General features: G+C 42.0%; 1 protein-coding gene across 10 annotated transcripts in view; it reads right to left on the reverse strand.

The window, feature by feature from the left end:
• mark3a (MAP/microtubule affinity-regulating kinase 3a) overlaps positions 1-18313 on the reverse strand; it is a 226615-nt gene that overhangs the window by 96642 nt on the left and 111660 nt on the right. For all 10 annotated transcript variants that reach the window (XR_005946216.1, XM_041213916.1, XM_041213914.1 and 7 more), the window contains one exon: positions 3508-3573. Coding sequence is in view for 9 of the 10 variants with exons in the window: in XM_041213916.1 (XP_041069850.1) it covers positions 3508-3573 (66 nt within the window). In the remaining variant the exon portion in view is untranslated. The remainder of the gene's footprint in view (positions 1-3507; positions 3574-18313) is intronic.

Below are 18313 nucleotides of genomic sequence, written 5' to 3' on the forward strand. Positions count from 1 at the left end.
ATCTCAAAGAGTGGATGTGACAAATTAAAAATGAGTTAAGTTTTCTCTACATCCTGCCAATGGTGTTTTAGAATTTCACTGGATGGATATAGGCTTTGTGGGAAACCAAAACTGCAAATGGTGGCAAGTTTAGCAAATTTTGAAGGACTCCCAACATTTACTAATTTGCTCACTCTGTTTTCCTTCCTCAGTTGTGCCAGTGTAACCGCTAAACCAATTAACTAACTATCTAGAACCAAAGGTAGCCAAGCTATATAATGTGTCACAGTTAGCAGCCAATAATTTTCTTAATATTTAATATTCTATCCAACTATCATTTTTTTCCCACATTTTCCGCAGTGATTTAACAATTATACATCCTCCATGGAAAGTAAACTACAATTTAATGTATAGCTTTGCCAGCAAAGTAATTTTTAAGCCTATTTGGCCAACTGTTGGAAAAGACAAGCACACTTCCTTTACGGACTCCTGTATATGTATCGAACATCCAATTATTATAGTTTCTAGAGAATAAAATGGCACGCAGATGAAATAAAGAAGAATAATACAACCAGATTCAGAAGAGTTTGAATCTTATAAATCAATAAGATGGTTGATAGCAGAGGCAATTCAAAATAGTTAGCATAGAAACAAAAAATGAAAAGAAAGAATAGATGTTCAATGGAGCAGTCATGCAATGATGGCAACAGACGAAAAAGTTTTACAGGTCACTGGATAAATCTACGAAACTATCAACTCAGCACTTGGCTAAACCATAAAAGATAGATATAATTCTGACCGCATTAGTGGAATGATGGAATACAAATCAGAAAAAAGCTGCATTGTTGCTGTAGAAGGCCTTGATCAGCATGTTTTCAGAATTGTTGAACCATTCTTTTCACCTAAGCATAAGAAAGGTAATGATATCCTTGATAGTGTATACAGATGAACATCCAATATCATTTGTATCCAAGTTCTAAGGGAAGATTGAAGAAACTGGGTGTGTTGTGTGTGTGAAATAAATTTCAGGGCAATCAAATTGAAGACTGGTTTGGCAAATGGTTCAAATACCAGGAGGATACAATGGTTCAAATACCAGGGGAATACAAATTAAAGACTGGAGGTGGAAGAACAAAAGAAATCAAGCAAAATTTTAAAAAAAACAAGACAAATAGATTTTCAGAATAAATGCTCAGGTAAAGCCACTGAAGCAAACAGTATAAATGGGTTAAAGAGGAAATTAGATATTCTTCTAGAAAGAGAAGGGATTCTCAGTTTCCTACCTGAATGTGATGTCTAAAGCATCTGAAGTTTTCCAACTTCATGCCCAGGTGCTCTTTTATTATGTAGCGAATGTTGGTAACCTCTTTGACACATAAAATAATTGCAGCATATCTACAGTCCACAAATACCCAAGCATTTCAAAATGGTTAAATTATAATAACCGGGAAATTCTGGTCCATTTCACCCTATTTTATCCTGAAGAGACTAGGGTAAATTACATCCACTCCCAGCAGTCTTGCCAATTTAGCATAAACCATTAAGGTAACAAATATTGTTCATTTTCACCACCTTCTTGGCATCATTGTCTTTTTAGCTCAACTAATAACACTGGTGTCTCTTAAACAGAAGGTTGTTTATTCAAACATGCACCAGGACTGGTGTGCGTAATCCAAACTGACACTCCAACAGAGCAGTGTGGGAGTCCTGCATTCCAGGAGCTAATGTCCTTTGAACAAAGCACTGAAATTCTGTCTTTTCTGATGATTCAGGGTGCATCAAAGATAGTGTAGCACCATTCACAGGTGTTTTCCTGGTAATTAGGCCAATACACCTTACTCAATGAAAATGAAAACCATCAAAAAAAAGCAAAATGCTGGGGATACTGGAAATCTGAAATAAAAACAGAAAATGATGGAAATATTGAGGTCCGACAGCATCTGTTGAGAGAGAATGAAAGATAATATTTCAGGTCTATGACCTTTCATCAAAACTGGGAAAAGTTAGAAATTGTTAAAAATTTATTTCACGGGATAAGGGCATCGCTGGCTAGGTCAGCATCTGTTGTCCATCCCCAATTGCACTTGAAAAGGTGGTGGTGAGCCGCCTTTTTGAACTGCTGCAGTCCCAGTGGTTTAGGTACATCCTCAATGCTGTTAGGAAGGGAGTTCCAGGATTTTGTCCAGTGACAGTGAAGGAATGGTGATATAGTTCCAAGTCAGGATGTTGTGTGGCTTGGAGGAGAATTTGCAGCTGATGGTGTTCCCATGCTTACTACCTTTGTCCTTCTAGGTGCTAGAGGTTGTGGGTTTGGAAGGTTCGGTCAAAGGAGGCTTGATGAATTGCTGCAGTACATCTTGTATATGGGACACACTGGGTGGGTGGTGAAGGGAGTAAATGTTGAAGGTGGTGGATGGGGTGCTAATCAAGTGGGCTGCTTTGTCTTGGATGATGTCCAGCTTCTTCAGTGTTGTTGGAGCTGTGCTCATCCAGACGAATGGAGAGTATTCCATCATACTCCTGACTTCCTATAAGAGCTCTGTGAGGAAGTGCAATCAAGGTTGCTGTGGGAGTCAGTGGACTTATAGTGAATATTGGTTGATAGGATATCTTTCCGTGCAAGTGCAGGAGATGCAACATCTGCCCTTTCACCTCCCCCCTTCTCACTGTCCAAAGCCCCAAACGCTCCTTCCAGAGCGATGTTCTTGTACTTCTTTCAATTTAGTATACTGTATTCGCTGCATAAAATGTGGTCTCCTTTACGTTAGGGAGATTAAACGCGGACTGGTGATCGCTTTGTGGAACACCTTCATTCTGTCTGCAAGCATGACTCTGAGCTGTAATTTTAATTCTCTACCTTGCTCCTGCTCTGATCTATCTGTACTTAACCTCTTAGAGTGTTCCAATGAGACTCAACACAAGCTCAAGGAACAGCATCTCGTCTTTCAATTGAGCACCTTCTGGAGTCAACATTGAGCTCAACAATTTTAGATCATAACCTCTGCCTCCTATTTTTTGCATCTTTTCAATGGCTTATTTACCCCCCCACCCCCGTTTCTTTCTCAATTCTTTAACCTTGCGGTCACACCTACTCTAGACACATCTTTTGTTTCCTTAATTGTCCCATTACCACTGCCTTTGGCACGGACTCGAAACGTCAATTGTATCCCCTCTCCACAGATGCTGTCAGACCTGCTGAGTTTTTCCAGGTATTTTTGTTTTTGTTCTGAAAGGTTAACTGTTTTTCTCTCTCTCTCTACAGAAACTGCCAGACCTGCTGAGTGTCTCCAGCATTTCTGTTTTTACCATCAGATCAACTGATTATTCATCTCACTGCTGTTTGAAGGAAGTTGCACCAGGCTGCTGACAGAATAATCAATACACTCCAAAACATAATTCACTCTACGATACCCATTAAGAAGGTTAGGCATACTAAAACAAATATTATTTCTCATGAAATTCAGAAAAATACCAAATCTTCATCAAAATAAAACTGGACAATATTTTTTGGAGTTGATTTCTTCTTACCTCCACTTGCATATTCCATCACTAAATAGAGTGTCTTCTCTGTTTCAATAACTTCAAATAATTTCACTGGAAAACAAAAATGAAAAACTGGCATATTGATAAGCAGAGATAAATATCAAATTCAACACATTTATGAAAGATATTTCAACTACATTAACAGAGAACTCAATTTCAGCTTATTTATGAATAAACAATGCATTTTTTAAAAAAGTGCCAATTTTAAATTATGTCAGCAAAACAGCACATTTTGTTCGATGTTAAAAACAACTTATTTTCCCCTTTCCCACATTTTGTCCTCTCTCTAACTTCTGACGGCATCGGCTCCTTGCTGGAATATGGTTGTCTTCTATCCCCTCACCCAAGTGGCCATCTTTAATTTGTGGGCGTAGACAGAAAATGTTGGCATATTTATAGAATTCATCACAGCCAAACCCAATACAATACCCAATAGAAGCCCTGCACAATAATGAAGAGTGGGAACCATGGTTGAATTTCCTCTTTACTCAAAGAGCGGTGAAGACAATTGTAGAGAAACTACCAGTAGCTCAGGTGAGACCAATTAAATCTGTATACACTATGGATAAAACTTGGCATTTCTGGGCTTGCTCAGCTGCTCGCTGTCTAGACTACCTAAAGTATTGGGGGAGCCTATTCCTTTTAATTCAGTAAATAGAAAACAATGTGATTAAATAGAAACTTAGCCAAAGTAAACCAAAACAATTCAAAACTACATTTTTATTGCTGCTTCCCAGTGCCAAAATTGTCAAGTGCTAGGACATATAATGAACTTTAATTCTTTCAAGTCTATTTGGCACCAAGCTGCATAATGTGGCTTTTATCTCTTGAACATGCTCAAACATTATCCATTATTCTAAAACTGTTTAGATTTCTAAAATTAAATTGTTATTTGGCTTGTTTTGAACAGTATGTTTTGGAAAAGATGTCAAAGCAATGAATTGATACAGAAGATATTCACTAAGGCAATGCAATGAATTACTTTAGTTATAAAGGAAAGGCAAGAGAAATAGGGGCTCTTTTCATTAAATCTCTAATGGTTAGAGACCACCTGGTATAGGTATTAAAAATTAAATATTTTAACATGGTAAATAGAGAAACCCATTTCCACTTGCCTATGAATCAGTAACTAGAGGGTATAGAGTTAAAATCGACCAGTTAAAAAAAGGAAAGAGAATTTTTTTTCTTTCATAAAGGGTTTCTGTGGCATGGAATGTCCTACCAGAAGCATGGCTGGAAGCAAAATCCGTAATTGCTTTTAAAAGCTAAGTGATTAAATAGCCTAAAAATAAATATTTAAAAGCTTTCAGTGGAAGAAACTAAGTGGATAGTTCTTTCAAAGATCTGGAACAGACACAACAGGCAGAACCTACTTCGAAGCTTTAAAATTCTACGGTATCTTTTGGCATTCAAATTAGCTTGATCAGATCGCATAATTGTTAATCCTAATAGTTAAAAAAGAGTAGCCTGTAAAGCATCAGAGAGAAAGAGAGAGAGAGAGAAAAATAGAGAGTACAAGGGATAAAGGGAGACAAAGTGAAGGAGGAGGAAACCTATATTAAACAAGTGGAAAAGCAAGGTGGCTAGATGATTTATAATCCATATTAGTTAACCAGTTCCCCTTCAGGTCAGGTATAGAATCGTTGTTGATAATCAGAATAAATATGGTTAAGATCAAAGAAATTCAGTTGGACAGTTCACTTCTATGCAAATTAAATGAAGATGGCCTGGTATCTGCCACCAACTTTTGCTTAGATAATAAAGCTAGAGAGGTGTCCCAAAAATACCGGCTACCATGGGACAGGAAACAAAATGCCTTTGTGGATTTAAAAAATAGCTGACAATATATTGGAGTGGTTTCACTTCATCTGTTTATAGTTTAAGAGGGTCACTTGCATAACAAAAGCTGGCTTGAACGTGAATCAGATGAATCAAAATATGTATGAAGTTCACTATTGCTACCCACAGATCACAAGTACCAGGAAAGCAAATAAGAACAGTAGGGAAGGATTCAAAATGCATGGGAAAAGGCAACAAGGTTACTGCAAAGCCCCCAATTTGTTTCTCATCTCATGAAAGAAGAATCGATATTTCTGAGCACCACATTACAACAATTGTGTCATACTAAGCCAGTATGTGATAAATGTATAGAAAATGTAGTGATAAAAACAAAAAACTGCGGATGCTGGAAATCCAAAACAAAAACAGAATTACCTAGAAAATCTCAGTAGGTCTGGCAGCATCGGCGGAGAAGAAAAGTTGACGTTTCGAGTCCTCATGACCCTTCAACAGAACTGAGTGAATATTAGGAGAGGGGTGAAATATAAGCTGGTTTAAGGTGGGCGGGGGGTGCGGGAGAGAATGGGGGGGTGGTGGTTGTAGGGACAAGCAAGCAGTGATTGGAGCAGATAATCAAAAGATGTCACACACAAAAGAACAAAGAGGTGTTGAAGGTGGTGATATTATCTAAACGAATGTGCTAATTAAGAATGGATGGCAGGACACTCAAGGTACAGCTCTAGTGGGGGTGGGGTGGAAAGGCTAACAGGGCATAAAAGATATAGATTTAAAAATAATGGAAATAAGTGGGAAAAGAAAAATCTATATAAATTATTGGAAAAAACAAAAGGAAGGGGGAAGAAATGGAAAGGGGGTAGGGATGGAGGAGGGAGTTCAAGATCGAAAGTTGTTGAATTCAATATTCAGTCCGGAAGGCTGTAAGGTGCCTAGTCGGAAGATGAGGTGCTGTTCCTCCAATTTGCGTTGGGCTTCACTGGAACAATGCAGCAACCCAAGGACAGACATGTGGGCAAGAGAGCAGGGTGGAGTGTTAAAATGGCCAGTGACATGGAGGTTTGGGTCTTTCTTGCGGACAGACCGCAGGTGTTCTGCAAAGCAGTCGCCCAGTTTACGTTTGGTCTCTCCTATGTAGAGGAGACCACATTGGGAGCAACGAATACAGTAGACTAAGTTGAGGGAAATGCAAGTGAAATGCTGCTTCACTTGAAAGGAGTGTTTGGGCCCTTGGACGGTGAGGAGAGAGGAAGTGAAGGGGCAGGTGTTGCATCTTTTGCGTGGGCATGGGGAGGTGCCATAGGTGGGGGTTGAGGAGTAGGGGGTGATGGAGGAGTGGACCAGGGTGTCCCAGAGGGAACGATCCCTATGGAATGCCGCCGGGGTGGGGGGGGGGGGGGTGAAGGGCCGATGTGTTTGGTGGTGACATCATATTGGCGTTGGCGGAAATGGCGGAGGATGATCCTTTGAATGCGGAGGCTGGTGGGGTGATAAGTGAGGACAAGGGGCACCCTGTCATGTTTCTGGGAGGGAGGAGAAGGCATGAGGGCAGATGCGCAGGAGATGGGCCGGACACAGTTGTGGGCCCTGTCAACGACCGTGGGTGGAAAACCTCAGTTAAGGAAGAAGGAGGACATGTCAGAGGAACTGTTTTTGAAGGTAGCATCATCGGAACAGATGCGACGGAGGCGAAGGAATTGAGAGAATGGGATGGAGTCCTTACAGGAAACAGGGTGTGAGGAGCTGTAGTCGAGGTAGCTGTGGGAGTCAGTAGGCTTGTAATGGATATTGGTGGACAATCTATCGCCAGAAATTGAGATAGAGAGGTCAAGGAAGGGAAGGGAAGTATCAGAGATGGACCATGTGAAAATATGGAGGGGTGGAGATTGGAAGCAAAATTCCTGAAAAATTTATTAATTTTGCTTCCAATCTCCACCCCTCCATCATTTTCACATGGTCCATCTCTGACACTTCCCTTACCTTCCTTGACCTCTCTGTCTCAATTTCTGGCGATAGACTGTCCACCAATATCCATTACAAGCCTACCGACAACCACAGCTACCTCGACTACAGCTCCTCACACCCCGCTTCCTGTAAGGACTCCATCCCATACTCTCAGTTCCTTCGCTTCCGTCGCATCTGTTCCGATGATGCTACCTTCAAAAACAGTACCTCTGACATGCCCTCCTTCTTCCTTAACTGAGGTTTTCCACCCACGGTGGTTGACAGGGCCCTCAACCGTGTCCGGCCCATCACCCGTGCATCCGCCCCCACGCCATCTCCTCCCTCCCAGAAACATGATAGGGTCCCCCTTGTCCTCACTTATCACCCCACCAGCCTCCGCATTCAAAGGATCATCCTCCGCCATTTCCGCCAACTCCAGCATGATGCCACCACCAAACACATCTTCCCTTCACCCCCCCCCCCGGTGGCATTCCGTAGGGATCGTTTCCTCCGGGACACCCTGGTCCACTCCTCCATCACCCCCTACTCCTCAACCCCCACCTCCCCATGCCCACGCAAAAGATGCAACACCTGCCCCTTCACTTCCTCTCTCCTCACTGTCCAAGGGCCCACACACTCCTTTCAAGTGAAGCAGCATTTCACTTGCATTTCCCCTAACTTAGTCTACTGCATTCGTTGCTCCCAATGCGGTCTCCTCTACATTGGAGTGACCAAACGTAAACTGGGCAACCGCTTTGCAGAACACCTGTGGTCTGTCCGCAAGAATGACCCAAATCTCCGTGTCACTTGCCATTTTAACACTCCACCCTGCTCTCTTGCCCACTTCTGTCCTTGGGTTGCTGCATTGTTCCAGTGAAGCCCAACACAAACTGGAGGAACAGCACCTCATCTTCCAACTGGGCACTTTACAGCCTTCCGGACTGAATATTGAATTCAACAACTTTAGATCTTGAACTCCCTCCTCCATCCCCACCCCCTTTCCGTTTCTTCCTCCTTCCTTTTGTTTTTTCCAATAACTTATATAGATTTTTCTTTTCCCACCTATTTCCATTATTTTTAAATCTGTATCTTTTATGCCCTGTTAGCCTTTCCACCCCAACCCCACTAGAGCTGTACCTTGAGTGTCCTGCCATCCATTCTTAATTAGCACATTCGTTTAGATAATATCACCACCTTCAACACCTCTTTGTTCTTTTGTGTGTGACATCTTTTGATTATCTGCTCCTATCACTGCTTGCTTGTCCCTACAACCACACTGCCCGCCATTCTCTCCCGCACCCCTCGACCTTAAACCAGCTTATATTTCACCCCCTCCTAATATTCGCTCAGTTCTGTTGAAGGGTCATGAGGACTCGAAACGTCAACTCTTTTCTTCTCCGCCAATGCTGCCAGACCTGCTGAGTTTTTCCAGGTAATTCTGTTGTTGTTTTAGAAAATGTAGTTTAGCTCAGCAAAATGATTTTAAATTAGAGATGTGAGGTTCAAATACATTACCTAAAATTCACTTATAAAGTTATAACCTAAATTGCTTTTACAGAGTCTAACAATGTACATAGAAGTTATTCTGAATTATAGATCACAAAATAACATGGGCACCTGCACTTGGTATTCAAATCATAATTCCTCAGTCAGCCTACATCCTCTCCACCATTACCACTCAGACTGCGTGCCCTTCTTACAAACATTCATTACTATGTACTAATAATAGACTGGTAAGTGTATGAACAAGCCAAACACAGACAAAAAAAACAATCAATTTTAATTTAAGCTTTGGTTCATTTATGATGGAATTCGGTTTCTCAATTTGGAAAATACATCCAGAATATTATTTTGCTTGAACAAGTATACCAAATTTTATGTCATGCAGAAATATTATATGGCAAGAAAGATGGTGCTAGTTGTCAATAATAAAAAATGTTTTTTCTGAATAACATACTGGAGGTATCTAGGAAAAAAAGGGGCAACGGTTAAGTTGTCAAAATGGTTAAGTTGTGTACTGAAAATGTTATTTTTTAAAACAAATCTGACAAAAAGAAAAATATCAAAGCATATGGCCATGAAGTGAACAGATTTAGTTATTAATTTAAGTTTGGTGCCATTCTAACTGTGGACAGTTTGTTCTAGTCTCATTCTCCCTCAATCTTGCAAAAACATCAAACATGCTATAGAATGTTAAGTTCTAAAGCAGGTAAGGAGAACATGTGGTCCAAATTTAAAATTACCAGCAGGTTCAGGAAGTGAATGGTGACTGCAAATGTGACTGATTTTTAAAGAATAAAATACTTAGAAATGAACTAAAAGTACGTTGTCAAAATTGTATTTTCTTTCAACCTCAAATCCAGATAAGTATCCCTTAGTACACAAGCGTCACTTCATGTTTCAAACCACCCTGCTGAGATAAATCTTATTTGAAAGACTGATTGATCACAGATCTAGAAAAGAATCATAGCAACTAAAATATATCATTTTTAAAACAGGAAATTGCCTTGTTCCATTTGTATTTTAATGCAAATATTGAATTATGACTCCAAACCTAATTTTAAATGAAACACAAGATGCTAGATGAATACCAATTAATGCTATGTACATATACTTTCACAAATTAACCATTTACACTTCAACAACACTTCAACAAGGCACAACAGTGCCTTGAACAAAGCCAGTTCCACAGTGAATGAATTACAGTAACAAAGGCATCTGGTTATCCTGGACAATGTAAATGATCAGATACTGTGTGTATATGGTGAAGATTTACTAGACTAATACCAGGAATGGCTGGGTTGTCTTATTAGGAACTGTTGGACAGCTTAGGCTTGTATCCACTGGAATTTAGAAGAGTAAGAGGCAACTTGATTGAAACCTTTAAGATTTTAAGATCCTGAGGGGTCTTGACAGGGTGGACGTGGAGAGGATATTTCCTCTTGTGGCAGAATCTAGAACTAGGGGTCACGATTTAAAAGTAAGGGGTCGCTCATTTAAGACAGAGATGAGGAGAGATTTTCACTCTCAGAGTGAGTCTTTGTAACTCTCTTCCTCAAAAAGCAGTAGAAGCAGGGTCTTTGAATATTTTTAAGGTAGAGCTAGTTAGATTCTTGATAAACAAGGGGGTGAAAGATCATCGGAGGACAGGCAGGAATGTGAAGTGAGATTACAATCAGATCAGCCATGATATTATTGAATTGTGAAGCAGGGTTGAAGGGCCGAGTGGCCTACTCCTCCTCCTAATTCGTATGTTATACTTCAGTTTGGAGGAAACAAAGGCTTATTACAAGACTGCCCCATAGTGTAGAGCACAAAAGAAATATCTGGTGGAAGTTCTACTGTTCACATTTAACACACTTTCCACATTTTACATAACTCCAGAGACTGGAATCAGTTTGTGTCAGTACAAAAGTTCACAGTCACATATGCATTTAAAATAGGAGGTCAATCTCTGCTTGGGTCAATGGCATTGTGCTGAAGATGGAAGGTGGATATCATGAATGGATATTTATATGTGCAAGATATAATTTGAGTTACTTCTGCACAAAATGGGATGAAATAAATTCATTAAATGCGCTTTTGCCACACTATTGAATTTCCTGACTTTAAAAACAATTCTGAACCACTTGCGATACTTCTGTTATACAGTTAACTTAGGTTAGGATTTACGGAAATTTTAAAAACCAAATTACCCCATGGCTTATGACACATTCCCTGTGATTTTCAGTGCCATATACATCATCTATACTGCAATGCCAACATAACTAACCTTGAAAGGTTCTCTTCGATATTCTGTAAGCACTGTGATTGCTACTTGAATGGCCAGTGGAGACTAGGTAGATTTTAAAAGCAAAATAAGTGAGGATACCAATCTATTTTATAGTTTGTGAAAATGCTTTGATAATCAGAAATTTGATACACTGATTTGAAAAAAATGTTGCAACTCAGGTGATTTCCCCAATACCCTTTACTCAATATCATTATGAAAGTTAGTCCCCAGTGACAAGTATGCATGAAGAATATGGGATACTGTGACACAAGAGCGCATGATAAACCAATGGGTATGTGCTGGAAAGGGAATCGTTGTCCATTGTTCCTCCTGACTTCTCAGATAGATGCAAGATCACCACAAAGGCAAGAGAAAGATCACTAGATTGATTCTTGGGATGAGGCTGAGTACATTGAGATCATCTTCTCTGGAGTTTAAAAGAATTAGAGGTGATCTCATTGAAACATTAAGATTCTGAAGGGGTTTGACAGGGTAGACACAGGCGTTTCCCTTGCTGGGGATTCTAGAACTTTCAGGGGGTGGGGGGCCATAGTTCCAGGATAAGGGGTCGATCATTTAAGACTGAGATGAGGTAAAATTTCTTCATTGAGAGGGTTGTGAATCTTTGGAATTGTCCACCCCAGAGGGTTGTGGATACACCATCAATAAATATATTTAAGGCTGAGAGAGACAGAATTTTAGTCTCTCAGGGAATCAAGGGATATGGTTACACGTGGGAAAGTGGTCTAAGATCAGCTATGATCATTTTGAATGGTGAAGCAGGCTCGATGGGTTATTTGGTTTTCTCCTGCTCCTATTGATTTTCTGATGTTACCCCAGGGGGTTGTGGGTGTTCTGTCTTTGAGAATGTTCAAGACTGCGATCAATATATTTTTGATCTCTCAGGGAATCAAAGGATATGGGGAGCAGGCAGGAAAATAGAGTTGTAGTACATGATCAACCATGATTGTACTGAATGGCACAGCAGGCTTGAGGGGCAGAATGGCCTACTCTTGCTCCTATTTCTTATGTTCTTATAATAAGCATAATCACCAAATAAAATAATAATTTGTAAGTATTTTCTTTACTGCAGAATTAATTTTTTGAGACCAAAGTCTTTTGATGAACAATTATATGAGAAATATGTTAAGGCTTACACTGTCCTCACTGCATATGGTTAAACTGAGTGAACAGACCTCAAACACAGATATAAAGTACCTCTCAAGCAGCCTGCTACACCTGAAAAGACAAAGAACACCTATCACAATAGGAAAGTGTCTTGTTCTCAGGAAACCGCTAATAGATCAGCCATGGCTCTCAATTGTCTGGTATTTTTTTTATTCATTCATGGGATGTGGGCTTTTCTGGCTGGGCCAGCATTTATTGCCCATCCCTAGTTGACCTTGAGAAGGTGGTGATGTGCTGCCTTCTTGAACCGCTGCAGTCCATTTGGTGTAGGTACATCCACAGTGCTGTTAGGAAGGGAGTTCGAGCAACAGGGAACAGACGGCGATATATTTCCAAGTCAGGGTGGTGAGTGACTTGGAGGGGAGCTTCCAGGTGGTGATGTTCCCATCTATCGCTGCCCTTGTCCTTCTAGATGGGAGTGCTCATGGGTTTGGAAGGTGCTGTCGAAGGAGCCTTGGTGAATTCCTGCAGTGCATCTTGTAGATGGTACTCACTGCTGCTACTGTGTGTCGGTGTTGGAGGGACTGAATGTTTGTGGATGAGGTGCCAATCAAGTGGGCTGCATTGTCCTGGATGCTGTCAAGCTTCTTGAGTCTTGTGGGAGCTGCACTCATCCAGGCAAGTGGGGAGTATTCCATCACACTCCTGTCTTGTGCTTTGTAAATGTTGCACAGGCTTTGGAGAGTTAGGTGGTGAGTTACTCGTCATACGATTTCTAGTCTCTAGCCTGCTTTTGTAGCCACAGTATTTATATGGCTAGTCCAGTTAAGTTTCTGGTCAATGGTAACCCCCAGGATGTTGATAGTGGGGGATTCAGTGATGGTAATGCCATTGAACATCATGGGGCGATGGTTGGATTCTCTCTTGTTGGACATGGTCATTGCCTAACAATTGTGTGGAGAAAATGTTACTTGCCACTGGATATTGTCCAAGCCTTGCTGCATTTGGACATGGACTGCTTCAGTATCTGAGGAGTCGTGAATGGTGCTGAACATTGTGCAATCATCAGCGAAGATCCCCACTCTGACCTCATGGTGGAAGGAAAGTCATTGATAAAGCAGCTGAAGATGGCTGGGTTGAGGACAGTACCCTGAGGAACTCCTGCAGTGATGTCCTAGAGCTGAGATGACTGACCTCCAACAACCACATCCATCTTCCTTTGTGCTAGGTATGACTCCAACCAGCGGAGAGTTTTCCCCCTGATTCCCACTGACTCCAGTTTTGTTAGGGCTCCTTGATGCCACCCTCAGTCGAATGCTGCCTTTAAGTCAATGGCAGTCACTCTCACCTCACTTCGGGAGTTCAGCTCATCTGTCCATCCTTGAACCAAGGCTGTAATGAGGTCAGGAGCTGAGTGTCCCTGGCAGAACCCAAACTGGTTCAGTGAGCAGGTTATTGCTAAGCGAGTGCCACTTGATAGCACTGCTGACAACCCCTTCCATTACTTTACTGATGATCGAGAGTAGATTGATGGGGTGATAATTGGCTGGGTTGGATTTGTCCTGCTTTTTGTATACAGGACATACCTGGGCAATTTTCCACATAGCCAGGTAGATGCCAGTGTTGTAGCTGTACTGGAACAGCTTGGCTAGGGGTGCAGCAAATTCTGGAGCACAAGTCTTCAGTACTATTGCCGGAATGTTGTCAGGTCCCATAGCCTTTGCAGTATCCAGTGGCTTCAGCCATTTCTTGACATCATGTGAATGAATCAAACCGGCTGAAGACTGGCATCTCTAATGCTGGGGACCTTGGAGGAGGCTGAAATGGATCATCCACTTAGCACTTCTGGCTGAAGATTGTAGCAAATGCTTCAGTCTTATCTTTTGTGCTGGGCTCCTCCATCAGTGGGGATGGGAATATTTGTGGAACCTCCTCCTCCAATGAGTTGTTTAATTGTCCACCACCATTCACGACTGGTAGGTTTGCAGAGCTTAGATTTGATCCACTGGTTGTGGGATTGCTTAGCCCTATCACTTGCTGCTTATGCTGTTTGGCACACATGTGGTCCTGTGTTATAGCTTGACCAAGCTGTCACCTCATTTTTAGGTATGCCTGTTGATGCTCCTGGCATGCTCTCCTGCACTCTTCATTGAACAAGGATTGATGGTAATGGTAAAGTAGGGGATATGCTGGGCCATGAGGTTACAGATTGTGTTCGAGTACAATTCTGCTGCTACTGATGGCTCACAGTGCCTCATGGATGCCCACTCTTGAGTTGCTAGATTTGTTTGAGATCTATCCCATTTAGCAAGGTGGTAGTGCCACACAACACGATGAAGAGTATCCACAATGTGAAGGCGGGACCTGGTCTCCAAAACGGCTGTGCGATGGTCACTCCTACCAATACTGTCACGGACAGATGCATCTGCAGCAGACAGGTTGGTGAAGATGAGGTCAAGTATGTTTTTCCCTCTTGGTTCCCTCACCACCTGCCGTAGACCCAGTCTAGCAGCTATGTCTTTTAGGACTCGGGCAGCTCAGTCAGTAGGGTGCTACCTAGCCACTCTTAGTGATAGACTTTGAAGTCCACCACCCAGAGTACATTCGGCACCCTTGCTATCCTCAGTGCTTCTTCCAATTGGTGATCAACATGAAGGAATACTGCTTCATCAGCTGAGAGAAGGCGGCACGTGGTAGTCAGCAGGAGATTTCCTTGCCCATGTTTGACCTGATGCCATAGGACTTCATGGGGTCCAGAGTTATTAGTTATCTTCATCACCTGGACGTGTGAGGAATAGGAGAGCGGCATGATTTTTTTTTTGTTTCGAACCAGGCTGGACAAACAAAGAAAGGTTTGCATTTATACAGGGTCTTTCACAATGCCCAAGCATCCCAAATGCTTTACAGTCAATGTGGTATTTTTGATGTTCTCTTGCCTTTGTAATGTACCATTTGGCAGCCAATTTGCGCATAGCAAGCTCCAGCAATGTGATAATGTTTAGATCATGCTTGCCCAACCTTTTCTCACAGGGTGGGGCACATTTCAATTCTTCCCACACTTGGGGGCTGATGAGCAAATTTCAGAAAGTTGAGGTTTGGCACAACATTAAACATGAATTTTAAAAAAAAGCCGAGGTATGATTAGAAACAACTTGCTGAGCAAAAAAATCACGACAATAAATAATTAATTAAAAATGAGCAATAAATAAAAATGACCATTCAATTGCGAAAGGGTGAGAGTGTGTGTGTCTGACTAACTCTGAGTCTCAGGATACTCAATCACTCACCCTCAAGCACTGTTGGAGTGCCTGTTGGGGTGTGAGGGTGGGGGTGAATGAGAATCCTGCGACTAGGAGTGAGCCAGACACACATATTCTCCCCTCCCTATCACTACCCTCTCTCTCACACACACTCACGCATGCGCTCACCCCCTCTGTCATGGATGCATGTGCTCACCCTCTCTCTCAGGGGCCCTCACCCTCTCTCTTGTGTGCGCACACTCACCCACCCCACCCACCCCCATACTCTCACTCATCCTCACTTATTCACCACGACTCATGAAATAGACTTTGGGTGGAGGTAGGTGCAATGAGAGCTGAAGTGAGGCCTGAGGCCTAGCGGCACCTGAACGCGGGTGGCTGCCGAGGGGAGGGCCGAGAGCCGGGATATGTAGGGGGGAACCAGGGGAACATGGAGGAGAACTGATGTGACACGGGGAGTAGCGGGGGGAAACAGCTGGGGCAGAACACCGGCAGCCGGGGGAAAGCAGCCGGGACAGAGCCCCAGCAGAAGAAAAGTGGTCGCAGCCGGGGGGAAGCAACTGCAGCCTAAGGAAAGCGACCACAGCAGGGGGAAAAGCGACCACAGCTGGGCCAGAGCACCGGCAGCCACGGGAAAGCATGATGAACGTGTGGTCCAAAGTCTGTCCCTATCTTCAAATGCTTGCAGTTGCTGTTGTACATTGCTCCTCCCATCACAGCCTGTTCACTCCCATATTTGATGCTGATAGGCTCACTATTGAGGTTATCAACGGCAAACACGGGAGAAACACAGGCTGTGATTGGAGGAGCAGGCCCTTGAAGAAATCTTCAAATGCACTGAGTCGTCTTACCGTTTTTCAACAATCATTCTGGGGATCACACACACAGGTGAGTGGTGCAGCCCACAGGTCGCGGGTTGGACAAGCCTGGTCTAGATAATCTGTTTGAGTGATGTTGAATGAGGGTTAAATGTTGGCCAAGACCTACTCCCCTGCTCTTCGAAATAGTGTCATGGGAATTTTACGTCCACCTGAGAGAGCAGACGGGACCACGGTTTAACGTCTCATCCAAAAAACGGCATCTCAAACAGCACAGTTCTATGCTGTAGTGTTGGCTTAGATTTTTGTGCTCTGAAATGGGACTTGAATCCACAATCTCCTGAATCAGAGGCAGGAGTACTACCCATTGAGCCACAATTGATATTGCTTACAGAAATTCATGCACAGAAAATGCTAACATTAATGAAATGTATATCCTTCCTTTTGTACTATTTTAACAATCTAGCCATTAAGGAATTTCTGCTGCATTTTATTATGGGACGCATTCATACAATTCCACTCGTTTGATAAGACGAAAAAGCAAAGTAAATTTCAGAGTGCAGCTGTCATAGCCAACATATTACAATGTTTAGCACCTTGGCCTGATTACAAGTTCACATATAAAAAAAACAAATTCTTGTAACTGGATTAATTTCATTCCATCACATCCTGTCCCCACCCCCTATTTTCTTTTCTCCCTCAAAGCAGTGCAACAGGCAGGCATAAGTTTCCACAGACACCTTCTAAAAATATACATTTTTACGTGCATGCTAAGGGTGTGTGGGCAAATCATTCAGTCACTGAGAGGATTGAAAGGTTGCCAAGTCAGGGTGACCAAAACTTTGGTCGGTAGGTTTTAAAGAATATTTCAAAATTGGAGGGAACAAGAGAAGCAGAGGTGTATAAGGAAGGAGCCCCAAAAATTAAGGTCAAGGTGGCTGACCTCTGTTAGCATTGATGGATTAGAAGGGAGGAGTGAATGCACAGAAGGCCAAAGTCAGTGGACTGAAAGGTGTAGGAAGGGACACAAAGCACGTGTAGGTTACAGACGAGGGGTCAGATTCTGCTGGATCCTTCATCTCAAAAAACATTTGCAATGTAACTTGCTGGAAGTACAAGCTGGTACTGGCTCAGTGAGGACAATAGGGTACCTATGACTGTACCCAATGGCAAGATCAACAGTATCTCCTTAATCAAAGAGGTAAGGATTGAGAAAAGGGCAGGACTAACCAAGCAAGATGAATTACTCAACTCAGGTAAAGAAAGGGAAATAGAGGGATAGAGACATAATAAGGAAAAAAAGATTGGATTGAGATAGTGAGGAGACAGATAAAAATGAAAATAATAAAATTTAATATTTGACACTTTTAAAATCTCTAAGAATAATTTACCACTTGAAGGAATGAGACTCAACCATTTAAATTGCTCAATTCCTAGGCCAGGGAAATTGACTGACACTGTAATATCATCACATCATTAAAAAGGCACTTACACTGTTACACACAACCAGAGTTAGCATTCTGCAGCAGGTTTAAAGGGCAATTAATGTGCAAATCCAGCAAATTTTACAAATAACAGGGGGGCCAAGGACAAGATTCCAGTTGTGCAAAGCAAATGGTGGAGCAACATATATAAACCAGCAAATTCTAGAAGTTGCAACACATGACATATCACTTAATACCATGACTTTGTTGGCCGATTTGCATATTAGCAACAAAATGTGTGGTTAACACTTATTTTTCCAGAAGATCCAGCCCATGATGTTGTGGAGAGGCTTAAAGGTGACAAGGATTTAAAATTCAATGTTTGTAAATCAGGAAGCTAGTATAGATTAGTGAGGATGAAGTGGATGGGCGAGTGGGATTTAGTGCAGGATTGGATTTGGGCCACTGAGTTTAGAATGTGTTGACATTAATGGATGCAGAATGGCTCGCTCATCAACTAATATTCTAGGAAAACTTATTAAAAAGAAAAGTTTCTCTCGATTACAGTACTAATAAGAGTGCATGCACATCAGGGAAACTACCCAAATGGTTTATCTTCTGAGTTTAATGAGCATATTTCTTTCTGGGATT

Source organism: Carcharodon carcharias, chromosome 20 (genome assembly GCF_017639515.1).
Source record: "Carcharodon carcharias isolate sCarCar2 chromosome 20, sCarCar2.pri, whole genome shotgun sequence".
NCBI classification, from domain to species: domain Eukaryota; kingdom Metazoa; phylum Chordata; class Chondrichthyes; order Lamniformes; family Lamnidae; genus Carcharodon; species Carcharodon carcharias.